The sequence below is a fragment of the Grampus griseus genome, assembly GCF_964374135.1.
Source record: "Grampus griseus genome assembly, chromosome: 2".
NCBI lineage: Eukaryota > Metazoa > Chordata > Mammalia > Artiodactyla > Delphinidae > Grampus > Grampus griseus.
Genome location: NC_139018.1, coordinates 166,412,006 through 166,439,694, shown reverse-complemented (window position 1 = coordinate 166,439,694; position 27,689 = coordinate 166,412,006). Strand labels below are relative to the sequence as shown.

The 27,689-nt window shown below is 36.7% G+C and overlaps 1 protein-coding gene across 1 annotated transcript in view; it reads right to left on the bottom strand.

Moving 5' to 3' along the window:
• The window catches only part of GPR158 (G protein-coupled receptor 158), a gene marked incomplete at both ends in the record, with an annotated part of 321,322 nt that overhangs the window by 131,549 nt on the left and 162,084 nt on the right, over positions 1–27,689 (bottom strand). Inside the window, one exon of the mRNA XM_082648327.1 lies at positions 18,697–18,920. Coding sequence (XP_082504453.1) covers positions 18,697–18,920 — 224 coding nt within the window. The remainder of the gene's footprint in view (positions 1–18,696; positions 18,921–27,689) is intronic.

Below are 27,689 nucleotides of genomic sequence, written 5' to 3'. Positions count from 1 at the left end.
AGACATTTAAAAATAAATTTTGGCTATTTCATGGTCTGGGGTAAACAGCCCAGAAATTTCATTTCACCAAGTGAATCTGGAACAGTTCAAATGGCCCTCTCTCTCTCCACCATGCTCCATTGTCTCTGAAAGTCACTGCCCTCCAGAATACATCTCCCCTTGGTTTTATTTCTCCCTGGTCCATGAAAGCCAAAAAGACAGATTAACTATGGTTTGTAAAGGTTATGTTGTCTATGTGATTGTGAGAGCACAAGATTAATAAAGAAAAGTCTCATGTCTCCCCCAGATGAGAAGTGTTTTTAGGGTTTACCTCCAGCCATAGAACAGGGTATGAAGGATGACTTTCAAGGTTTTAAGTCCATGGTTTTCAACCCTAGAGGTACCTTAGAAATACCTATGACAATTTAAAAAATTATACGTGCATATAGACCCCATTCTAAGAACTTATTCCTAAGATCTGAGAAGGGGTACGTTCATCCAAATTTTAAAAGGCTGCACAGGGGATTCTGAAACTGATAGCCTAATAGATTTAAGTGACACCCACCCAAGCCAAGCACGTGAGACTTCATTGAAAAAGTAGTCACCCACCAGCAGTCAGTACCTAATAATAGTGTCTAAATAGGCTAGCCGGGGCCTAGCAGTCATGAGGAGGAGAATCGTGGAATGAATTCCAAAGCGGAAAGGGCAAACCCCAAGCCACAAGAGCCAGAAGCAGGAAAACTGGTTATCTGGGCATCGCCAGCACGTGCTTTTCTAACCACGAACTGAATCAGGTGTAGAGACACCTTGAAATAGAAGCAAGTAGCCAGGGCAGAGCAGCAGAACCTCGGCTTTAGTGAAGCGTCTGTGTGCACTAAGTGGAGGGGGTAGAGTTGAGTAAGAAGAAAAAGTTCTAGAAATAAAAGAGTGCAGAAGCTCAAAGGCAGAAGTTGAGTAAACAGTAAGTATGGATGGTAAGAGCTCCCATAATAATTATGAATTAAACTTCTACTGCCATAGGCCAATAAAGGTTATGGCCTTTTTTATTTGTTTTAAGCTTCTCTGTTATTATTATTCACCTTTCTTCCCTATCCTTCCTAGTTTTCACAAGGAAAATGAGGCCAAATGTTTTAGAAATGAGACTAGGAGTCCTACCTCTAATCTATTTTAAATTTGTATCCTAGAGCTAAGAATTGACTGCATTACTGAAATGTCAAAAATGATCCTATCTGAATATTACATTCTGAAATAGAAAATAACATATATCCGTAAGAGCCCTCAGCAGTATTATAAAACAGCATCATATTTAAATTTAGTAATATTTTATGGAGAAATAATAAAATAAACTGGCAAGTCATTAGAATGGGCAAACAAGCTTTAAAAACATTTCAATGTCTCAAAAATCCTGCATATTTCTAGGATCTGTGATAAATAAGAAATTGTCACTTTGCTAATTATAGCATTATAAAGATAACTTAAGTCTCACAGACTTTGCAAAGCAAGAGAAGGAAGAGAAAAAGGGTCGATGAGAATCCTACTTCTCCTCAACTTAAACTTTTTATCATGTCAACTCAGCTTTCTTCCAAATGAAACCAATGTCTCCCTGTCAGATGCATTTCCTAGGCACAGTTGGGAGGGTGCTATTACGGATAATTAAACGGGAAAATGGAAACCCATGCTTTTCTTGTACAAACATCAACTAGCAAGTCAATTAATGAAGTTGTTGTTTGAGAGGCCCTGTTTTCTCTCTTACTGGTTATGGCAAAGGAACCCAGCTCAAGGCACAGCCAAGAGTGTCTTTTCTTAAGACAGCCTAACCCTGTCTCTCAGCTGGGCTCATCTCTAAAAATCTCCAATGGAAAGAAAACTCCCTGTCGTGGTTGCCTGCCCCGTGGCTTAGAGCCCTGTGATTCTATCCAGGTGGACACAGAAAGCCAAACGACAGAAAGTACTACAGACATAAATATGAGGAAGGGGAGGCAAATGAGCTCTGCAGGCCCCTCAAAGGATGGCTTGTGACCTCTAGTTTGAGGAACAAGGTTACAGGAAAGTCTAAGAGGCTTCCAACGTATAGGAGACACACTACGCTGCACTCCAGCCGAGCAAGATCCACCCTCGAATGTACTAACAAAGCTAAACTGAATATGAATTAGCAGTGGCCCAAGAGCTCATGGGCCAAATGAAATTTTGTTTTGGTAAAGTAAAAACTTTAATAAAATTGAACATTATGATCCAACGCAGCCAAGCCACGCTCCTCAAGCCCACAGAACCCAGAACCAAGCAAAGGACTTGGGCTCTTTGTAGCTATGTTTGAAAGGCAGATTGAGGCCTAGCTGCCCTGCCATCTTGCTCAACCATTCTGCCTGTGAAAGTTGTTTTGCAATTTTAAGTTCAGGATCTGAAGGGCCTGGTATATCACGAAGAGAACAGCAGGTCAAGAAACTAGCAAATGCTCCCAATCAGAATCATGTTTGTAGCTGACACAAGTGACTGTATGGTGGAATTAAAGGATGCCAAGGTGACCTTTTAGCCAAAATATATCCAAACATCCTGACCTGTACCTGCAATCCCAGCACTGTGCATTCATTCATTTGGGTCTAGCCTTTTTAATGTTTAAGAGTTCCTTATGAGGACTTCCCTGGTGGCACAGTGGGTAAGAATCTGCCTGCCCCTGCAGGGGACACAGATTCAAGCCCTACTCTGGGAAGATCCCACATGCCGCAGAGCAACTAAACCCGTGCACCACAAGTATTGAGCCTGCACTCTAGAGCCTGCATGCCACAACTACTGAAGCCTGCACGCGTAGAGCCCGTGCTCCATAACAAGATAAGCTACCGCAATGAGAAGCCCAGACACCGCAACGAAGAATAGCCCCCGCTCGCCGCAACTAGAGAAAGCCTGCATGCAGCAACGAAGACCCAATGCAGCCAAAAATAAATAATTAATTAATTTAAAAAAAAGAGCTCCTTATGAAAAGGCAAACACCCCTGGAATATATAGCACCAATAAGCAAGGCACTGAGAGATGGGAGAAGTGGGGATGGAAACTGGACCAGGCAGGTGCTGTATTTTAAGTGACAGCCAACTTTTTCAGTAAAGGGCCAGATAGTAAATATTTTAGGCTTTCCATGTCCATCACAACTACTCACTTCTGCCACTACAGTGTGAAATCAGCCAGAAACAACATGCAGATAAGCAAGTGTGGCTGTATTCCAATAAAACTTAATTTAGGGACACTGAAATGTGAATTCCATGTAATTTCCACGTGTCATGACACATTCTTCCTCTTCTGATTTTTTTCCCCAAACAGTCAGCAGGTCATAGTTTGCTGATCCCTGCTGGATTAGGAAATAAAACTCACAAAATAAATCTCCCTGACTTCAGTTCTAACTGGGATATATCAACTATAACTAGCTAATGAGCTCCTGAGACAGAAATGGGTCAAGATGCCACACAACTATAATATTCATGCTAAAGTCTTCTATTAATAAAATATGCCCTTTTCATTGAATTTGGAAGATGCTGTTCATTTAATTATGGATAAAGAACTCCTGACCTCAGGAGTATCTTTAGGCATTATTTTCTCCATTTGTGACTGAAGATGCTAATTACTGTTATTTCTTTCCCCTCAAATTAATTAATGGTCACACATATTAATGTTGTAAATGTACTAAGAAACTTGGAGAGTGATCATTTTGTAAGTACACTTAAGAAAAAACAAATGGACATAAAGCAAGATGCGACGTGCAAAGTATTTGTAGTTCCTTGAATGATAACCGTTCAGTTAACGTAACTACCTATGCTAATACTTCCCATCTTTTCAACTTTCTGTCTTTTCTTCCTTTCAAAAGAACTTTAGGGAAACGTCTGTGCTGTCCTCTTTGATCCGGGCTCTCAGCAGTCCTTTTATGTGCACTTGGACATCCCCCACCCTTCGCCTACAGTGGCTACTGCCAAACTTGCATAGTATTCTCAAATCTCTACCCCACTCTATTCAAGAACGCTCAGTAAATGACCTTATCCCAAATCTCAGACAGAAAGTTCAAGCTAGAATTTCTTCAACTTTGTTGCCTCAACCCCAAATTATTGATGTCTACTTCATCAGAATCACCATTTCTCTAGTCTCAGATACAATTAAGATCTTCTGTCCAAAGTCAGTATCTCCACCTGTACTCAGGATCCTCTTCCCTTCTGTTCTCATGGGACCCTGTTCCACATTTCTCTGTATTTTCAAACTTCTCTTCTCTCATTTCTCTAGCGGTTTATAAATATGTTCCCATCTTCTGAGATAAAACTCCCTCAACCCTGAGTCTCCTCTTTGGCCATTTAGTCTTAGCATCTTTCTACTTACCTTAGAGCCAAGCTTCTTGAAATAATGCTGTATATTTATATTCTCTACTTTTCTATGTCCAATCCATCTCTGAGGTCTCTACAATCTGACTTCTCAGAAACTGCTCAGGTAAAAGTTTTCAGTAACCTTATAATCATCAAATCCATAGAGTTATTTTCATCTGGAATTTATTGCAAATGCTGTTAGAGAAGAACCTAATAATGTATTTTTCTTATGACTGGACAATTATTCTTATACTATTAAATGCAATCTCAGTCAAAATCCCAACAGGCTTTTGCAATGAGTTTGACAAGCTTTCCCTAAATGTTAAACATGGAAGAGTAGAGACTAAAAATATCCAAAAGATTTTAAAGGCTAAGACGACCAGCTACCAAACAGTTAAGTCCCAGTGAAACTATCGTAATTAAAACAGCATGACATGGGTACAGCAATAAACTATTTTAGGCTTCATTTTCTTCGTGGCTCTGTATTATCTGCTACTGTTAACAACTCCCTCTCTTCTGAATCCCTCTCTCTTCGTTCCTATAAAATTTCCCTACTGGAGTTGGCTCATACCTCTCACTCCTCTGTCCCCTTTCCTCTTTCCTTTTCTTCTATCTATTCCAAAGATACTGGTTCAAATGTCTTCTTTTCTTACTGTAAACACTCCCCTGGGAAAGCTCAGAATTTGTCATGGTTTTCACTATCACTGTCTGGCCAACACTATTTCTCTGCTCCCTTCCCAAATAAGATTGTTTCAAGTTTTAGATAACCATGCTTTCTCTACTTCCTCAATCATTACAGAAGAGTACACTGCTAAGGTTGCCAATGACCTTTGTGTTGCCAAATTCGCTGCATACTTTTTCCATTCATATTATTCTATCACTCTGTAGTTTTCCCCACAGTTGGTCACTCTCTCCTTCTTTTAAATCCTGTCCTCTGGGAATTCCCTGGTGGTCCAGTGGTTAGGACTCCATGCTTCCACTGCAGGGGGCACAGGTTTGATCCCTGGTCAGTCAGGGAACTAAGATACTGCATGCTGTGCAGTGCAGCTGAAAAAAAAAAAAAAATACTGTCCACTTTTGGATTCTGTAATATGACTCCGGCCTGGCGTCCCTCTAATCTCTTTGGCCACTGAATTATTCAAAAAGAGTTCCTGTATTTTACTTTTTCTTCAAAATGTTGAAGAGTTCAGTCTCGAGCAGTCTCTTCTTTTCCTTCTTTGTACATTTCCTAAGTGGGTAATCTCATTGTCACAGCTTTAGATTCCTATGTCTCCCAGCTTATAACTCCTAAACTCTAGCCTAGACTCCTGCACTCAGCTTCCAACTCATATATCTAACTGCCCACCTGACATCTCCACTTTGACTTCTCACAGGTGGCTTAACCATCAGGGTTGCCAGAAAAATAACTCATATAAACAAAAAAGGATGTTTTAGTATTAGTATGCACTATTTGTCATAGATGTATACTAAAACATTATTCATGGTTCATCTAAAATTCAAATTTAATTGGGCATCATGTTTTTTATGTGCTAACTTGGCAACAATAGCTGAACTTATGTCCAAAATGGAACTCTTGATTTTTCCTTCCCTTACCCTTCAAACCACTCTCTTTCCAGTGTTTCACTTTTTTTTTTCTTTTTTAATTTTTTTGGCCACACAGCACGGCATGCAGGATCTTACTGCCCCATCCCGGGATCGAACCTGCTCCCCCTGCAGTGGAAGCTCAGAGTCTTAACCACTGGACCGCCAGGGAAGTCCCCATATTTTCTTAATTTTAGTAGACAGCACCACTTTTTTAAAAAAAAATTATTTAATTATTTTTGGCTGCGTTGGGTCTTCATTGCTGCACACGAGCTTTCTCTGGTTGTGGTGAGCAGGGGCTACTCTTCATAGTGGTGTGCGGGCTTCTCATTGCAGTGGCTTCTCTTGTTGCTGGACACAGGCTCTAGGCATGCGGACTCAGTAGCTGTGGCTTGCAGGCTCTAGAGCGCAGGCTCAGTAGTTGTGGTTCGTGGGTTAGTTGCTTCGCGGCATGTGGGATCTTCCTGGACCAGGGCTCGAACCCATGTCCCCTGCATTGGGAGGCAGATTCTTAACCACTGCACCACCAGAGAAGTCCTGTAACACCACTCTTTACCCAGTTCCTCAAGCTATAAACCTGAAGGGATCAAATTTGATTTTTGTTTTTTCTTCACCTCTCACATCAAGTTCATCAGCAGGTCCTGTCAATTCTATCTCCAAATGTATCTCAAGTTAGGCACTCGTCTCCATCCCAGGGCCACCGCTGTCTCTTACCTAGACTAATTCAATAGGCCTCTTATCACTGCCCCCACTTTTACATTGCCCCTTACTAATCTATTCTCTGCAGAGCACCTAGAGAAATTCGTTTAATACCTAAATGAGAGCATTTATCCCTCTGCTTCAAATCCTTCAGTGGCTTCTGACTGCACTTCAAATAAAATAACACACTTCACTCTGGCCTATAGAACTCTGAATGCCTGGCACCTGACTCTCTCTGAGCTCATCTCTCTCCACTCTGCTATGATTCGCTAGCCATGCTGGCCTCCTTCACTTCCTAGAACACTCCAAGCTTCTTCACACATTGGTACCTTAAAGATGTGGTTTTTCTCTTCCTGGAATACTCTCCTGTCCTTGTTCTCTGCCTCCTGGTTATCCTTGAGACCTCAGATGAAATGACACTGACTCTGGGACGTCCTCCTAAACAGTCTCCCCAACCCCATTATCCTCTCTCATTTTACTCTGTTACCTTCCTTCATAGTACTTACCAGCACTTACTAATTTATTTACTCACTTATCTTTGCCCCACAAGATTTTGAACTCCAATCATAGGATCACAGACCATCCTGTTTTGTTCACTATCCATAAACAATGCCTGGGAACTTAGTGCACCCTCAAAAAACATTGAATGAATGAGTGAGTGACTTCCAAGTTTGCTTCTATGGTGCCAGACCCATATGTCTAACATCCTTTTCCAGCTCAACAATTTATCTCAAGTGCCTATAGGATAAAGTCCCAATGCTTCGTCAGGCTTTTCAGGATTCATACTGAAATAGTTCAACTTCCCTGAAAGTATCCTGGGCTCTGTAAGGTCTCTGCATACATGTTTGTCTCTCTGCCTAGCCTGTCCCACTTACCTCCTATCCGTCTGACCAGTGAAATGCACTTTTCAAGATTCTTCCCATGTGTCCCATCTTCTTGGAAGTCTTCTCACACCACCCTCAACCACTCTTATTTTATGCTGTCATATTCTGCACATACCCCTATTAATGGCTAATGCTTACTGAGCATTTTCCACACGTCATTAGCTGTAATAAGCTTATAAGCATTCCACATACTTTAATCTTTACCATAACCCTATGAGATTTATTATTATGAGACTCATTATTATTAGATTTATTATTATTGTCGCCATATTACAGAAAAGGAAACTGAGACAAAGAGAGGCTGGTAACTTAACCTAAGGTTGAGGAACTCCTTTGTGTGAGGCCAGGAGAGGCACCTACATAAAGGGACTCTGGAGCCTATGACCTTAAAGACTATTCCCTACTGCCCTGCCAAGCACTCAACAAACTGTAGTACTTGTTTTCATATACCTTATATTTCCTTATATTCATTTCCCCATTAGATTGTGAGCCTCTCATGGGCAAGCCAGTATCAAAATCATCTTTTAAAATCTAGCTAAATGTTCATGGAATAGTTACTAAAGGCCTTAGTTTATAATTGTGCAAAGTACTTTGCCTACAAGATACTTGAATGGGCTTTAAAAATGAAGATCTAAGGAATTTAGAAAGACAGATTGGTCTCTCAGAATATTTTTCAACTGGCAAGCAATTCAGTATACTAGTACATTAATTTTTAAAGTTATTTTTAGCATACTTCATATGTAACTGGCTTTACCACTCAAATAAGTATAAGTAAATGTAAGTGTCTCAAAACAGGAATGGAGCTTTGGTAATCATTAAGCATTTTATGTCTCTTAAGGCATACACAAGTATGTTATATTCACTCTAGCTGTTCTTCGTAACTCATAATTAGTACCGCTGCCACCGGATGGAGTAGGAAGTTATTTAAATGATATTTCTTAAGAAGCACAGAAAGAAAGAAATCTCTTCAGCTAAACTATTTTTTTCCCCATATGTACCCTAACCACCACCCTGACATTCATATACATTCATACACATACATACATATACACACATACCCCTAAATCATTACTTATGAGTTGCTCCTTGGGTTAAAGCATTAAAGGATGCCATTACAGTGCAAAACTGGGGACTTCTCTGGTGGTTCAGTGGTTAAGAATCCACTTTCCAATGCAGGGGACACGGGTTCGATCCCTGGTCGGAGAACTAAGATCCCACATGCCGAGGGGCAAGTAAGCCCATGCACCGCCACTACTGAGCCTGTGGGCTCTGGAGCCCACACGCCACACTATAGAGAAGCCCATGCGCCACAATGAAGAGCCCACGCAGCCCAAAGAAAAAAAGACGTGTCCTGTGAGTCAACTTAAAAAAAAAATTGCAAAACTGTGTAGTAACACAAATGAGCAGAGACAAGGAACATATAAATCCATTTAAGTGGTACCACGTAAGAACTTAATTTATTCAGTTAACTAGTAGGCACTTAGCAAGAATGACACATTGGACATGTAAAGTTTTGATAAGGCATAAGGGTATGAGGAAAAACGAAGAATGCCTGCAGGCCTAGAACTTGGATTACTACATTGAGGCCAGAGTTGGCGAGGTCTACTTTTTAAAATTTAAGAAAAAATTGCACTGTAAACATATGACAGATAGTATAGCATAGTAGTTAAGAGCAAAAATGAGTTATAAAGTCAAACAGACCTGAACTGGTAATCCTAGATTCCCTAAGTAACAATGAATGGGTTTCTTAAATTCTCTATGCTTTTGCTTATTCAAATATAAAATGAGGATAATACCAACTTACATGGTGGCCACAAGAAGTCTACTCCAAAGTCACAGCCTATTGTTTTATATATTTCACTCTGATCACAGCACTTGCTAGCCACCTGATACATTCTTCTTTATTTTTCTTTTATTGTCTATGACTACCAGCCCCCACTGGAATATCAACTCCGTAAGAGCACAGATATTATTTGTCCTGTTCAGCACTGCATGCCCAGTATGGGTAATAGTTCCAAGCACTCAATAGATGCTCAGCAGATGGATGATGAATGGAAAGAAGGAATGGAGGGAGGCAGGCAGAAAGGGATGGAATGAGAAGAAGAGGAGAGAGGGAAAGATGAAAAATGGAGAGTACTAAAATAAAACTTCAAAAAAACGGTGGAAATGTGCTGATGAACTAAGTAACTATGTTAAAACCATTTTCTCCCATCATTTAGTATTCTACACGATCACTTTTATGGCCCCATATTTAAATGCATGGACCCAATTTTGAACACTTAATTGTTCCCAGTTTGTTTGTACTATAAATAGCACTATGATGCACATACATACACCTATGATTATATTTGTAAGTCCTTGTGCACCTGTATGATTTCTTTAGTACAGACTTCTAGAATTGAAACTACTGTGCATTTTTATGTTTATTACACATAATCCCAAACCTCATCCAAAAGTTTCTACCAATTTACACAACCATCAGCAATGTATGGGAACACCTAGTTGCTAACTTCTTCACAACACAGAGAATTATTATTGTTATAAAAGTACATGTCATTGTTTTCACTTGCCTTTTGTTATTACTCATGGATATAGAGAATATATATTGTATGTTGTTGTTGTTTTACAAACTGCTGATGGATGTTCTCTGCCTGTTTTTCTATTGGATATTTTTCTATTTCATAGTGATTCCTAAGAGGGTTTTGTCTGTTTTTAGAGTAAGAATGTTAATCCTTCACTATCATATCGTACCAAAACACTTTTCTCCAATTTGCTTTTTAATTTTGTTTTAATTGTTTAAATGCTAGACTTAGTCCTAAAGCTCACCCTTTACAATTCGAAAGCCTAGTGACCAGAAAAAGAAGACATTCCTTACCGCTAATAAAAGTAGCTTTAAGGAAAGGTAACCTACAAACGAGTTAAATAATTTCCACAGTAACAAGAGGAAGAAAAGATTTGAAACTCTAAACTTGAGCTGGGAGACTAAGCACTACTCAGAGCTCATAAAATATTTTCATGTTAACAAAATACATTGGGGGATACAAGTTGTGTGCTGGACTAAAGGCCGTAATTTTTTAAGATCAAATTTCTTAGGGCACTTGTATTAATATACACCACACATATTTCTCAGAGGAAAAGTAAAAATGAATAAGAGTTGAAAGCATTACATTCTATTTGAAATACACTTGCCTTTAAATATTTAGGGAAAAGCACCTGTCAAAATACATTTCAGACTGTGTCAAGTTCAAACTACTTGAGAACTGGCTAGTAAATTATGGAATGGGATAACTCCTAGTAAATCCATTATATCTTGAATAGATAGAGCAGTTCATCATCTGTAGAAACCCTGAATTTTGATATAATTCTTTAAGAAGTGGGTCATCCCTAGACAAAACGGTTTTATGGCCGTGCTTACCACGAAGGCCCTCCAACATCCTATATCGGTAGTTTTTCTTCCTTCACTTGTCCCCTGAGCCTGAAACTCCTAGTTAAGGAGTGACAAACATGTGGTACATATGTCATTAGTTTCCCTGATAATACCTACGGCTGCTAAAGTTAGCCAATAAAACAATCACTTCTCAGAATAAATCCATTTGCTGCATCGGAACCCTTTTTAACACAGTGCTCCAATAAACTGATGGGAGGTGGCAATCGTGTTTTAGTTCAAGCCCCACTCATCATTAGAACGATGACTAATCTTACTTAAACAGTATCTGTATTTTAAATAGGAAGGCTTTAAAGCCTGGAAATCTTTCAAGACTAAAATGTGTGAAGCCCTAACACTTTGGGCATAGTGGCATTAATGTTTGGAATAGAGATGCTTAGCGTATGCTTCCTTGATCACATGCTGCCCTGCACCTAATTGTAATGTTGTAGCTGGGCCTTTTCAGGCTTCTTATGTCCTAAAGAAGATCATTTGAATGTTAATTCAGAAAGCATGATTATACTTCTCTAACTTTCAAGCCTAGCACTTCAAGTTTCTTCATATATATGTTTAAATATATTTCATGGAAAGAAAAAATTATGCAAATAATATCAGGCATCATGTTACAAAATCAACCATTCCATTACAAATGATATAACTTTTTACTTAATTCTTCTTACCCCTCCATAAGAACAAAAGTGTAGAATTAAAAGTTGTGATACTTTCCCCTTTGGTAAATCTTGGAATGGTCCAGAAATCCTTTCAATGAATGAGTCCTTACATACACATAAGACATAAAAAAATTTATCTCACATTAGCTAGTATGATAAGCTTCCTATCTGTAGATTCAATCCCCCCCGCCCCCAAACTGCTTACTACATGAATCAGGCTTGATTTTAGAGTACATACACTATTGCTGTTGTTGTTTTCCAAATTCTTGAATGTCCCCATTTTTACATTAGATAAAAGCCATTTAGAGAGACTAAGTGACTTGCTGATTAGGTATATAACTATGCAAACTTAGGGTCACATAACTAGAATATGAAATCACTAGGATTTGCCTCAAGCTTTCTGACCCCGAACCTTTGCAAAAACGGAGGTAAAACGTAAGGAACAATTGTACAGAGATTAAAAACAGTTGGATTTTAGAATATCAGGAAGGTAGGGTACAGCATCTTAGCGCTAAAAACTGGAAGAGTAAAATAGAAGACAAACTTAAATAGCTTCTCAAAACACAGAGGAAACACTTAAAATACAATACAGTGAGAACATTTTAAAAAAGAAAGTCTGGAGACCCAACCTATATTTAACAGGAAGGCCTAAAAGAGAAGCCTAGAAAAACTAGAGCAGAAGAGATAACATACGAACTAACACACAAAAGACTTTCCATATCAGAAGAAAGCTCAGTCTGAAATTTGAGAGTTTGGATCATATTTTTTGCAAACGCAATGAAGAAGAACCATATTATGATGGTAAAAGTAAAGAAAGAAGTCAATAAGCATTCAGATGGGAGATTTTGTTCCATAAGGGACAAAAAGTGGGCAATCCTGGAAATTGTCCAAAATGTTAAGTTCTAAACGATAATTGAAGGAGCAATAGCAGAGCTTTAAAAGAAAAAGACAGTAATCCCCAAGTGCTCCCCCTAGCCAAGGGGCTGTCCTGTAAAAGCCACAGTCAGTGGGTGGGAGTTCGGATGTAACATAGGTACAAAACTACCGTTTTCCAAACAAACTATTTGAAGATATAGATATCTAATAATGATAAAAGATTAGTCAAAAGTCAGAACTCAAAGGCAAAAAACCACATTTGGAAAGGTATTATGATAAGTAACTAAACCAAATAAACATCTAGGAAGAAGACTAAATGATAAATTTAAATGTAGTGAGAGCCAAAATATATTAAAGAACTGCTTTTCCTTTGAAACTAATGATGGCTCTTACTGAAAATTGATGCAAATTAATCATAGATTAAATTTTAATAAAATGGGAACGGGGAAATGAGGAAAAATGAAAGTACCAAATTTCTCATTCATATTCAATAAAGGGGAGTGAAATATTATTGTTGTGATACTGTGTGGTATTTTATTAGTTCAGTAGAGTTAAAATATCTGGTAAGAGTCAAGATCAACATTGTAGCCCTTAGGAAAACGGAAATTGAGGGAAATATTGTCTACCATAAATTGACAGAAATATACAACATCATCTTATGTTGAGTGTAGTATTTAGCCAGTATTAGAACAAGGTTTAAGAAAAAAATTTGTAAACCACTATGGAACTTCCATAAGTACCCCTATAGCTAGCTGCATTGAAGGTACTAGCTCTTGGTTTCTAACCATTCTACTCCTTTTCATGTATTATGCTGCACCTCCCTCCCATAAATAGAAAAACACATCCTAAAATTCATGAAAATTCCATGAATCTTAAGGGACCCAAAAAGACCTTGAAAAGAAAAATAAATTTGGAGGCCTCACACTTCCTAATTTCAAAACTTACTACAAAGCTACAGTAATCAAAACAGTGTGATCCTGACATAAAGGCATAGACCAAATGGAACAGCATAGAGAGCCCAGAAATAAACCCACATGTGTGTGGTCAAATGATCTTTGATAAGAGTGCCAAGAACACACAATGGGGAAAAGATATTCTCTTCAACAAATAGTGCTGAGAAAACTAGGCATCCAAATGCAAAAGAATGAAGTTGGGCCCTTAACTTACAACATATACAAAAATTAACTAAAAATGGATTGAAGTCTGATATAAGGCCTAAAACTATTAAACTCCTAGAAAAAAAACACAGCAGGAAAGCTTCATGATATTGGCTTTGGCAATGATTTCTCAGATATGACACCAAGAGTACAGGCAACCGAAGAAAATGTAGGTAAACTGGACTTTATCAAAATTAAAAACTTTTGGGCATCAAAGGACACTATCAAGAGAATGAAAAGACAACCCATAGGATGGGAGAAAATATTTGCAAATCATCTATGTGGTAAGTGTAATATTCAGAATACATAAAGAACTCCTACAACTCAGCAATGAACAACCAATTCAAAAGTGAACAAAAAACCTGAAGAGACATTTCTGCAAAGAAGATATACCAATAAGCACATGAAAAGATGCTCAACTGCCACTAATATCTAGGAAAATGCAAATCAAAACCACAATGAGAATTCACTTCAGATTCATTAGGATGGCTATTATAAAACAAAAACAAAAACAGAAAATAACAAGTGTTAGTGAGGATGTGAAGGAATTGGAACCCTCATGAATTGTTGGTGAAAATATCAAATGGTCTGGCCTCTGTGGAAAACAGTTGGGTAGTTCCTCAAAAAGTTAAACACAGAATGACTGTGTGATTCAACAATTCTACTCCTAGGTTATATACAAATAACTGAAATCGGGGACTCAACCAAATACTTGTACACCAATGTTCACAATAGCATTATTTACAATAACCAAAAGGTAGAAACAACTCTTTCAACAGATAAACAGATAAATGAAATGTGGTAAATACACACAATGGAATATTATTCATCAATTAAAAGAAATGAAGTTCTGATACATGCTAAAACATAGGTAAACCTTTAAAACATTATGCTAGGTGAAATAAGCCAAAACCAAAAGGACAAATAGTGTATCCACTTACATATGAGGTACTCTGAAAAAAACAAATTTATAGGGGCAGAAAGTAGAATAAAGGTTACCAGGGGTTAGGGGAATAGGGAGTTGTTTAATGATTACAGAGTTTGGTTTGGGATGATGCAAAAGTTCTGGAAATGAATAGTGGTGATGGTTGCACAGTGATGTGAATGTACTTAATGCCACTTAATTGTACACTTAAAGATGGTAGAAAATGGTAAGTTTTATGTTACGTATATTTTACCACAATAAAAAAGTAATACATCTCCCTTTTTTTCAAAAAAATAAGCATTAAAACATCATAATTAGCCTAGTAGAATTTCAGCCACACTCTACATTAAAACATCTGATTTTCCAAACCAAAAATGAGCAGTTATAAAATCACCTGTCAATTTTTCTAATTTAAAAAAAGAACTATTACAGGCCTGGAAGGGAAAATACAAACTGCAGTATGTTCACTTTAAAAAATGACTATCACTATTTTTTCCAAACCACTAAGCTCAAACAAAACATGCTAAAATTTACTAAGAATAAATCGAGCAAAAGATTATTTTCAGAAGTGGAATAAGCTGCTGTTCCAGTGTACCTTCTTTTCTTTCAAATTTTCACTTGAAAATAAATTGTACTAACACTTCACATTATTAAGCTGTAAGAAACTATGCTCTCTCTTCAAAATAGCTAATAGAAAAAGATGTGACTTGTCATAATATTTGGTAAAAAAAAATAAAAATAGAAATAAGTTCCAAATATTTAATATTCAGAATCTTTAAAATACTGTTGTAAAAATTGCTGTTGCTTTAGAAGAACTTACTGGGTTTAAAATCACTCACAGTTTATTGACAGATTTAATCTTTAACCCAGGGCACAAAGGCAAATGTATACAGTTATGTCTCTAAATGTTTGTGCAGAGTAAAATTTAATTTACTCTTTGTGGCACTGTATCACCAGCCTCACCCCAAAATACAGCAGAATCTAGTTTGTGTTGTTTAAAATGATAACATGTTAAACTAACCTTCGACCAATATTGTTGGTACCTACCAACTGCAGAGTTGGTATTTTAGGCATGAGCAAACCTCATTTAACTTAAAATACTCATAATTAGACTAAATTATCTGGTTCCAGAGTCTGCACACTTGTCCGCAATGTTACTTCTATATTGCAACTAAGGTTTTTTCCTCTTTTGTCAGAATAGATGTACACTGACAGATTATGTGGTTTTTGTTCTTTTAATTATCAGTGGGTAAAGAATGTAATGGGAAACTCATAAGGAAAACATCAACTTTGCTCCAAGAGGGGTCATCAGTTTTTTGCTTAATCCAAAGAAATGTTGCAAAGACATGTGAAAACTTTAAAAAGCAAAGCCAAAGTCTACATGCCCTAAATATGCAATCTCTATCCTGGAAATGGTTTATCGCTTTTACAATTAATCCATTGCTTTTGGTAATTGAAATAGGAAGATAACATTTCATGAAACAGTGAACATATGAGACCTATGTTCACTGACTTTTTAAACTTCTTTCCTAAAAATATCTCCCCCTTATGTCACATTCTGTGAAAACCAACTGATTCTTCAAAAGGTGACCATCTTAAAATTAGATAATGTCTAATTTATGTATTCCAACTAGTTTGTATCTATAGAAATTTCACCAAATGACATGTAAAGATATCTATTCTCATGATAGCCTTGTAAAGCAGCATTTCATATGAAGGTGCACAGAAATTCAAAAGGTTAATAACTTTAGAAATTTTAAGTAACATTACCATAGATTAAGACATTGGTCTAGCAAGCACTATCTTAGTTTTTTAATATCCTGTGTAATATTCTACCGTCATATATCACTAACTCAATTTAGCACAACAATCATTAATGATTAAAATCAATTAAAATTCATAAAGAATTTTGTGGTATCCACTGTGTAAATGAATTACATTATATAGAGATACTTCAGAGCAGTTTATTAAATAGACCTTTCAATTCTACCTGCTCTGCCAGTGATAGGCTTTTTAATAAGCAATTAATTTTATCTAGGCAACAGTGGTTAGCTATTTCCCAATTCCATTGGCCAGCTACTTTATTATATATACAATCTAACATATAATACATATTTTGTTGCAAAAGAATGACAAGTATTGGTTAAATGAAGAGCAATTTGCCAGTTTGCACCTTTCTTGCTGATATAAAGTTTGATTCTAATTTGTTGTATGCTTCTGTTAATGAAACTATTTAAAATAACTATTAAAGTCTATAACATTAACATAATGGATACATTCTCCTAGAATCTCAAAAGAGGTGGTTTTTTTTAAATGTTAATTTGAGGCTTTGTAACACATGCCATTCACAGAGTTGTTTTCTTTTTTTAATTTCTAATGGGAACACTTTATACTTTCAATGAGTTCTGTAATCTAAACCAATCTCTACAACTTTGCTAACATGAAGGGGTCATACAAATTCAGAAAAGGTGGAAACTTTAAGTTTTGTTTTTCTTTTCAATGGCACAAATACATTTCTGAAAGCAACAGAACCACAAATCTGACACAACACTGGCTGCATACAGTTAATTGGGTGACCAACTGAAGACAGCTCCCCAGAAAGCTTTGCCCTGAATATTTTGGTATTTCGTCCACCCCCAACTCAGAAGCATACAAATGGTTATACTACTCTCTGATTCCTCAGAACAGAACCAAAGGACAGCCTCTCTCAAAAGCCATATAAGCTCTGTGCAGGACCACTATCATTCTGGGATACTAATGCAAGACCATATGTATGGTCATGAATAAATTCATTCTTCAAAGTATAATGTGCTCAGAAACAATTGAGTCCATTTACCCTTTTCAAATATGGCTAAGAGAAATTAAAATGAAATACAATAAATATCACAAAGCTTTCTATCTAGGAAAAAATTAACAATATATTGGGAACTGGCAAAATAAGTTCTTCTAGAGTCTGAAGAGATGATGTAAAAGACTCCTTTAAGGCAATGAGGTACTTGAGCTTCAGGGTAAACAGGGAGAAACACTCTGTAGAAGAAAACGTTATAATAAAGTTTCACATTTTCAATTCCTATTTCTCCTGCGAAGCTGAAAAATATAGCTTTCACACTCTAGTCCAATCATATTATAGAAAGATTTCTGCTTAAGAGAGAAGCAAATGGGATTTGGAACAATTCTACTTGCTTAAGAAAACTACAATGAGATATCATCTCACACCAGTCAGAATGGCCATCATCAAAAAATTTAGAAACAGTAAATGCTGGAGAGGGTGTGGAGAAAAGGGAACACTCTTGCACTGCTGGTGGGAATGTGAATTGGTACAGCCACTATGGAGAACAGTATGGAGGTTCCTTAAAAATCTAAAAATAGAACTACCATATGACCCAGCAATCCCACTACTGGGCATATACCCTGAGAAAACCATAATTCAAAAAGAGTCATGTACCAAAATGTTCATTGCAGCTCTATTTACAATAGCCTAGGAGATGGAATAGGAGATGGAAACAACCTAAGTGTCCATCATCAGATGAATGGATAAAGAAGATGTGGCACATATATACAATGGAATATTACTCAGCCATAAAAAGAAACGAAATTGAGCTGTTTGTAATGAGGTAGATGACCTAGAGACTGTCATACAGAGTGAAGTAAGTCATAAAGAGAAAGACAAATACCGTATGCTAACACATATTTATGGAATTTAAGAAAAAAGAAAAATGTCATGAAGAACCTAGGGGTAAGACAGGAATAAAGACACAGACCTACTAGAGGTCTTGAGGATATGGGGAGGGGAAAGGGTAAGCTGTGACAAAGCGAGAGAGTGGCATGGACATGTATACACTACCAAACGTAAAACAGATAGCTAGTGGGAAGCAGCTGCATAGCAAAGGGAGATCAGCTTGGTGCTCTGTGACCGCCTGGGAGGGGAGGGATAGGGAGGGTGGGAGGGAGGGAGACGCAAGAGGGAAGAGATATGGGAACATATGTATATGTATAACTGATTTGCTTTGTTATAAAGCAGAAACTAACACACCATTGTAAAACAATTATACTCCAATAAAGACGTAAAAAAAAAAAAAGAAAAAGAAAAGAAGAGGTCAGTCCAGAATAAAAAGAAAGGTACCTTTCATAATAAAAAGAAAGGTAACCAGGGTACCTGGGTTTACCTTTGCTTTGCGAAAGCGGTAGAGCACCAGCATGCTCACGCAGTCGAGCAGCACACACAGGGCTTGGAAGGAGATGATAGCAAGTCGCAAGTACTTATCCTCCTGGACAAAGCAGGGGCTGTCATCAGCACAGTAGGGGCAGCCCTCCCTGCAGGGCAGGCAGACATGGGCTTCTTCTGACACATCCATTGCATTTCCTGCAAAATGGTGATCCGGACCCCTTCCTGAAAGTTCCAAATAAAACCAGTGTCATTGCACCTTTGAGGTAGGTGAGACTGAGTACAGAGTCAAAACACATCCTCACGTCTTCATTCCTTTTCCCTCTTATTAAAGACCTTTCATCAATCTTCTTGCTAGAGGAGAGAGTTACTTTGTCTTTAGACTCAAACAAAATTCTTTTCATCCTTTTGATTAGAAAAAAAAACTGTCATTCAGACTAATTCAGGAAAATTAGCAAAAATGGAACTAAAACTCCTCAGAGGCAAGGAACAGTTTTCTAAGTCTTTTATTTCACTATCTACCACTCACCAATGGAAACTCCCTACCGCACAAATAATATTCCATAAATATTTGTTAAGGAATTAACAGAAGGAAGGATAAGAAAGTTGTGTCATTCTTGTACCAAGTAAATATACACAACACTTTGGAAACTTCTTGACCTAGATGGCACAGAACCCAAAATAAGACTCTGATTGCTCCTTAATCCAGCAGGGATCTCGTCTACCAAGTTCATTAGGTCTAAACTGGATAAAATGGTACTTAATCGACAGTTGTTCAGTGCGCAACTGCCTGATGAGGATGCATCATTTGCCCAGAATACAATCCATACTTACAGGCTCTCACGTGATTTCCCACCCTGCACACCTATAGGACATTTCCACACTATAATCTAACTGCTGCTACTGATCTCCCTTTAACGTTAGATTCTTCTGTCTCAGTTATCAAACTTAACGTGGCTCTGAAGCCCAAGAGGTAAGAATTCTCTTTAAATGTTGAGTTGAGTTTAGCATTGATAAATATCTAATTAATAATACATACTTAAAAAAAAAAACCCAAACCTATTTCTAACCCTGACCTCAACATGAAAGATATTAGTAAATATATACCCAGTTTAGTATATAATACAGCTCAGTATATAACATAACTTTGATTGAGGAATTTGGGAAAGAAGTTATTCTGGTTAACACCATTTTAATAACACAAAGTCTAACAGAAAATCTTTATTACTTTCATCTCTTGTTGAAGGTTCACAGTCTTTCTAAGATGTATTTTTGTCTTCATTCCTTCCTTAATAAATACAATAGCAAACATAATTGAATATTTCTTTGTTGATTCAGGATACACTGCTGTTTAAGAGTCTTCATTCTGTTACACACTGAAAAGCATATGAATTTCAGTGTCCAGCAGACATGGTTCCCATCCCTAGACAGCTCTGTAACATTAGGCAACTCACCCTACCACTTCGGGTCTTACTTTATTTATATATGAAATATGAATTGCTGTGGGGATTAAATGAGATAGTGTATGTAAATCACAGTGCCTTGCTTTCTCTTCTCCAAATATGGGAGACGCAAAGAGTAATTAGGAATCCACTGGTGTCTTAAAGAAAGGCACTACTGATCAAAAACAAGGAAGTTACAAGAAACAGCTGAGATATGAAGGGAGTCAGTGGGAATGACAAGCTCCATTGCAGATAAGTTAAATTTGCCATCCAATTCATTGTCCAGGAGAAATATACAATAAGAAATGAGAAATAATACAAGAATGGAGTGTGGGAGAAGAATCAGTGTCAGTGAAAGAACTTACAGAGAACTCTGGGAGTAGATAAGGTATTGATCAGGAACTGCAAAGAGGAAGAAGTTAAATAGGTAGAAGTTTTCACAATGTCATAGAAGAAAACTGGAATTTACTGGAACATGCTGGAATGTGATCAGAGAGGATGCCTGAGGAAACTATGAGGTTTAATGATTATTTCATCCTTCACTGACCTTTAAGACAGTAGTTTCTGGAGAGTGGTAGAGATTGAAATTAGGTTGTCAGGGCTTAAGGAATAAATACGTAATAAAATAGAATACTGTTTCAGTCAATGTTCCATTGAATACAAAAGGAAAGAAAAGCTCGTGGTTAATAGGTATAATAATAATGGGGTCAAAAAAAAGGATTTTGGTTTTGTGTTTTGTTTTCTTCCATTACAGGTGAGATCTGAACATAGCTATAGTCAGCAAAAGGAGGCACTGGAAATTAAAAAAAGATTGAGAAGATTGGTAAAGACTTTAGAAGTTAAGATTGGAGGTAATCAAGAGCATAGTTGGGGAAATTAACTCTAATAATTGATGTCACTTCTTTTAACACTAGAAAGTAGAGGTATATTAAAGATATTTTAAGTATTTTTTATAGAGAGGAGGAATCAGTTCAAAATCATTTTGATGTATTGAAGAAAGAAAATGTGGAAGCTAATCTTGTAAAGTCTTATACTTCTTAACAGCTCAGGTAAGAATATGTGTGAAGGTGGCCGGTTTTGAGTATGAAGACATGAAAGATTAAGGAAGCAGTTAAACACAAGAAGACCAGTTGGATCACTTGGCAGAAAATGAACCCAGTCTGGATAAGATGATATGATCTACTGGGAGATCTAGTCAAGAGAGTTTTTTTATTTTCTACAATTTTCAGTAGCATAGAAACGAATGGGGAGGATAAAGCAGTCGAGGGGAGAAAATAAAGAGGATTGTGACAATGGCATTGCTGGGGAGAAGGAAACCCATGCTGCCTTTACTCCCTCGGGGTAGCCAGTGCTCAGTCTTCCAGGGGCCTCCTGCGTACGAGTCAATCTAACGGATTAAACAGGAAAACATTTCCCCATCATCAACCTTACTTATTGGTCAAGGGTGGCCACCAGAGTCATTAATTTCCACACATTTCTGGGTTATGTACTCATGAGCCCAGAGCAGGTTCCTGCACCCTGAAAAATTACTTCAGTGGTGCCCACAGCAGAACAGAAAGGCAGAAGTATGGTCTGAGGTGCCAGTCTGAGGCAAAGAGTAGTACAAATGTACTTATGCAAAGCTGTTCAAAGCTTTCAGAAAATAATCATGGCAATGGCTAGAGTAAGAGGTAGGGCCAAGCGGCATGTGAAAGGGTGAGAAACAGGTATGTAATATAGATACAAACTTGAGGAATAACAGGCACACAAATCAAAATCTATGAAGTATGAAAACCTAGGTTACTAAGAAAACAATGAATTAATAAACTCTTGAGTAAAAAGTGCAGAGTCGTATAGGTGAAGCCAGAAAGAGTCACTGTACTGAGAAAGATTAAGAAAATTGTCAAGGATTCAGATGGTCTGATGAGGCTGACAAAAATGTCAAGGGCTCTAAGAACAGATGTGGGAGACAGAGGTCAGGATTTCCCCTTCGGGCCAAGATGGAAGAATGGGGATTGAATTTACTTTTTCATCAGAAATGATGAAAAAATGGGCAAAATATTTAAAAAGTAATGGTTTTACAGACACTGGACATTTGTAAAAAAGGACGGTGATTCCTAACAAGTGCAAACACTCTTCAAATAAACCAACTACCATAAACAGAACCACAACAAAAGTTAAAGCAGTAAAGAAAAAGTATGTAGAGAAAATCTTTGTTTTATGAAATAGTCCTTCTGAACCCAACAGGTAGCTAAAATCTGAGGTACTTCCAGAGTTTGTGATACAGGACACACACACACACACACACACACACACACACACACAAAAGATGGCTTCTAAGTGCCAAAGTCATATAGAATACAATTTGAATGGTGTCCCCTAGATTTGAAGAACATGCTGACCATAAGCTGGACTTAGAGAGGTCAGCAAGCCTAGGACTAGTAGATCTCACAGACAACTCTAATTACGTTGTTAAACACTTTCCTACATGTTTACAAAGCAAATTACTCTGCAGAGGTAGTTTATTCTTGCCTGTGGTCCTTTTCTTTCCTTTACAATACATGTCTAATCCGTTTCCTAAAGATAGTAGACAATGCAATGAATTACTCCCAGTTTAAACTATCACACTTAAAGAGTAGAACCCGGGGAATTCCCTGGTGGTCCAGTAGTTAGGACTCTGCACTTCAGGGGGCACAGGTTCCATCCCTGTTCAAGGAACTAAGATTTCGTATGCCATATGGCAGTCAAAATAAAAAATAAAAAATAAATTAAATTATATTAAAAAAAAATAACGAGTAGAACTCTCTCCAGTTCCCTATTATACAGATTGTAACCAAATCACAGTATGGTGAGATGCTCTAATAAACTAGGTTGATCAAACTATCCAAAGCTCAATGAGCTTTAAGTCACCACCAAAGGAAAAACCTTAATTTCATGTTAGGAAAAAACAAAAGGCAAAACAGTTTCTCTTCTCAGACTTTGCCAAATTCAACAACTGATATTTTTAGAGTATTGTCAAAGACCCATAAGGCATTCTGCAACACTCTAAACATTTGGGTTTAGTTATTTGTTTCCTTTTCATAAGACATATCCAAGGATTAAAAAAGAAAAAAATTTCTCCTGCAATTAAAAATGGAGTACATTCTTTGTGAAATTTATTTTGTGTATATTAAATGTATATAATTAAATTCAATATATATATATATTTTAATTAGGCTCTCTTTTCTTTCCTTCTTTCTTTTACTAGAAAATCTTATTCCTAAATCAGACTTATATACCATTTCTGCATATGAGAGAAAGATATACATTTCTTCCACTCATCCAATTTTGTTGCACATCTATCTTTTTCCTAGTTATGGCCCCCTCTACATTGGCATATTTTCTTGTGCATAAACCAAGGTTCTTTCATAGTGATCACAATATCCCCCAATTCTGATTTACTGGAGAGACTGTTACTTGTTTAGATTCAACCTGTTGAAGCAGAGAATGGGAGGTGGAATTCAGGAACACAGAATCTCAGGCAGTCTGTTGTCCAAATGCAACTACCCTGCCCCATTATTCTCTATCTCCACACCAACACAGAGAACTTTTCACACCTGATCCACTCTGTCTCTGTTCACTTCCCTTCCTGCTGCTCCAAGCCGTTATGACTATTTTTAATTGCCTGTGTCCCTCTGCTGTGCTTACTGCTAGAGTTCCACACATCCATATGCTGAACCCAAATAAACTGTGAACTCTCTAAAGTAAGACTATGGTTTTATATTTTTATTTCCCAACCTAGATTAAAATTGCAAAAGACCCAACGTATACTGGGCTATAAAATACAATCATGAGTACAGGACATACCACAGAGAAGCCCATTATCTTCCTCAGGTAGGACTGAAATAATAGCTAATGGGTATTATGTCTACTGAAATAGTAATAGCTAGATTCAGGGTTGTAAACTGACATAATTCCAAACAATTCTATATTTCCTGATACAGGTAATACTAAGTTATGTTGGTTAAATGAGTGTTTCAATATTCACGGATAAAAAGCAATTTGTTGGAAGATAAATTATGATAACATCTTATCCTTTGTGCTCAAAATAATCACAAGATCAACTCACAAATGTCAAACGGTGAAGTGCTGCCATGAGAAACTTCCTCTCTAATAATTGCCTTCACTTTATTTGATTATGAAAAATCGTGAGATTCTATAAGGGACACAAAGTGTTAAAATGGAGAGAAAGCAAAACTGAAAGTCAAGAGATTTGATTTCTAAAGCTCAAAAAAGCTAAAATTAAGGATAGAGCTTTTTACATTTAACTGTTTCCCGTAGGACGCAAAGCATGATTAAATAATCTTCTGGTTCCAAAAATAGTTTATTAATTTAGGCTGAAGTTCTCTACCTAGAACAAGAGTATACATGCAGTTAGTAGAAATCACACTACTACTAGATAATAATAATGGGCTTTTTGTTAATCTACTGAATGGCACTTTAAGTTTATGATGGTTTAAAATTTTAAGTTCCTAGAGAACAGGACTGTGATTTATATACCTCTTTATATACTCAGCACCAAACACAGTAATTTATACATACTGGATAGTCAGGAAATAATTGATAATGATAAAAGTGATCTCTCAAAAGAATAAATTAATTGACCTGTAATACGAATGTATAGTTGAAAATCACATTCAACTCAAATCTTTCTTTGTGTTCTCAAACCAGTTATGCATAAAAATTATATTTTTCAAGATGCTAGACATAAACTAGAAAGATACATTAAGAATATAAGCTATTACTTAATATTACTGTTTAGAAATCATCTTGGATGATAATTTGATTCTGAGCAACTTGAAACATCCTCCAGGCATCCTCCAGAATCCCAATCTGCTTTGCTAAGGCTTAAAAACAAAGTTGATACTTGGAACTTTCAGATGAAGCAAATACTTCCTGAAGACAAATGGCAAATATGAAGAGCTATTAACTTTGGCAATAGGAGGTTTTCAGTTCATTATATGGGTGATCAAATATGCTGCCTTGAGCAAAACTATAGAGGGCATAGGGAGAAGGTTACAGTAGCTCCACAGGAGCACTGGTGAATCTAAAACATTCACCTGTAAACAGGAGCCCATCAAGATAAATTGTGACAATTCGTAAACAGTATGTTAATCTATTTGCTTACCTTAATTTTTTTACATTGACATCAGAAAAACATATAACCTCTGGACATTTATACCAAGTTTTAGAAAGATTATATATAGAGAGACTATTGTATAAAAACTATAATCTTAAAGAATTAAATGACCAATAGATTTTCAAATGCCTTTTAAATTCTACTTTTCTATACATTCCAAAGTTTCTTTAATGTGTATATAATTTTTATAATAAAAACTAAATATTTAAAACCAGGACCCTCTAGATAGCAGTGAGCAACAAAGTAAATTTTGCTCCAAATCCCAAAGGCCTAATTAACCCACCAATGTTACAATTACTGAAAACTTTTAGACCTCTGAAATTGTGAAAATTCTACTTTTGTAGCTTCTAATTTGATATAATTTGAAATGCACAGAATAGCTGCAAGAAATCCGTATAAATGGAATAAAAAGATGTGGCACATATACACAGTGGAATATTATTCAGCCATGAGAAAATAGGATATCCTGCCATTTGTTTCAACATGGATGGACCTTGAGTACATTATGCTGAGCAAGGTAAGTCAGATAGGGAAAGGCAAGTACTATATGATATCACTAATAGAGAATCATATGTGGAATTTAAAAAAGTCGAACCTGTAAAACACAGAGAGTAAAATGGTAGTTACCAGCTATAGGAGGTGACGGGTTAAAATTGATGGTGTTTAAAACTACAAACTTGTAAGGAGTAGTAAATAAGCCATAGAGATATGATGCACAGTACAATGAATACAGACAATAATATTGTACTATAATGATGTAATGTGATAAATATTGCTTCAATGGCAGTCATATTACAATATATAAATGTATCAAAGTAACACACTGTACACCTTAAATTTACAAAATGTAACAAATTTATCAAATATAAAAAAGAAATCCTATATATTTCTTACCCTGATTCACTAATTATTTATATTCTATAGCATTTATTTATCATTCATATGTTCTCAATATAAAACTGATGTTTAAAAATGTATATGTATACTATTTTTTTCTGAACCATTTGAGATATTGTATCTCTCTACCTATAAACACTTAAGCTTGTATGTCCTGAGAAAAGAGCATTCTCATACAAATGCACATTACAATGATCGAAGTTGGGAACCTTAATACTGATGAAATTTTTTTTAATGAACAGTCCATATTAAAATTTCATCAATTCTCAGAGTAATGTCCTTTGTAGCTATTATCTATCCAGGATGAAATCCAGGATCATGCATTACATTTAGATGCCACATCTCTAGTCTCTGATCTGAAACACGATTAAACAAAAAAGTATTTTTTCTAGTCTCCCAAAACACTTTTCTGATCAGTTTGCAAATTTTGCTGTTTTATAAGGTTTTTGGTTTACAAACTATGATCAGCATATTTTTAAGAATGTACCATACAGCAAACATACAGCTGTTGAAAAATAATGTATATTAGGGCTTCCCTGGTGGTGCAGTGGTTGAGAGTCCGCCTGCCGATGCAGGGGACACGGGTTTGTGCCCCGGTCCGGGAAGATCCCACATGCTGCGGAGCGGCTGGGCCCGTGAGCCATGGCCGCTGAGCCTGCGCGTCCGGAGACTGTGCTCCGCAGCAGGAGAGGCCACAACAGTGAGAGGTCCATGTACCACAAAAAAAAAAAAAAAAGTTTATTAAATGCATAAAATAAATACTAAATTATATATCTGTATGTTACTGTTGGCTACATTTTTTACATGAAATAATAAAGTGCAATACTTTACATCATTAAATCAGGAAATAAAGATTATTTCTTAGTGAGTCCTTCATTTTTATGCTGTTCTTTTAAATTTTGTACTGCTTATGATATTCTAATAAGATTAGGATAGTTAACACTGTTAACAATGCCTTTCTAAATATTTCACCCCATTTGGGGATTTTTTAAAAACTTCTATTGAAATAAATTAGACAATTCAAAATAACCCAAAAAAATGAGGAGATACAGTTTTAAATAATGTGCTTAGACATACTGTCTTATGAAATCTGAATTTCAGTTAACAGTGCTATCATTCCCATAGACAATGGACTTGAGGACATGGGGAGGGGGAACGGTAAGCTGGGACAAAGTCAGAGAGTAGCATTGACATATATACACTACCAAATATAAAACAGATAGCTAGTTGGAAACAGCTGCATGGCAAGGGGAGATCAGCTCGGTGGTTTGTGACCACTTAGAGGGGTGGGATAGGGAGGATGGGAGGGAGGTGCAAGAGGGAGGGGATATGGGGATATATGTATACATATAGCTGATTCTCTTTTTTATACAGCAGAAAGTAACACTGTAAAGCAATTATACTCCAATAAAGATGTTAAAAAAAAAATAGTGCTGTCATTCCTACCTAGCCATACCTGTTTCCACAAAAAAGTTCAGTAAAGAATAAACTGCATTA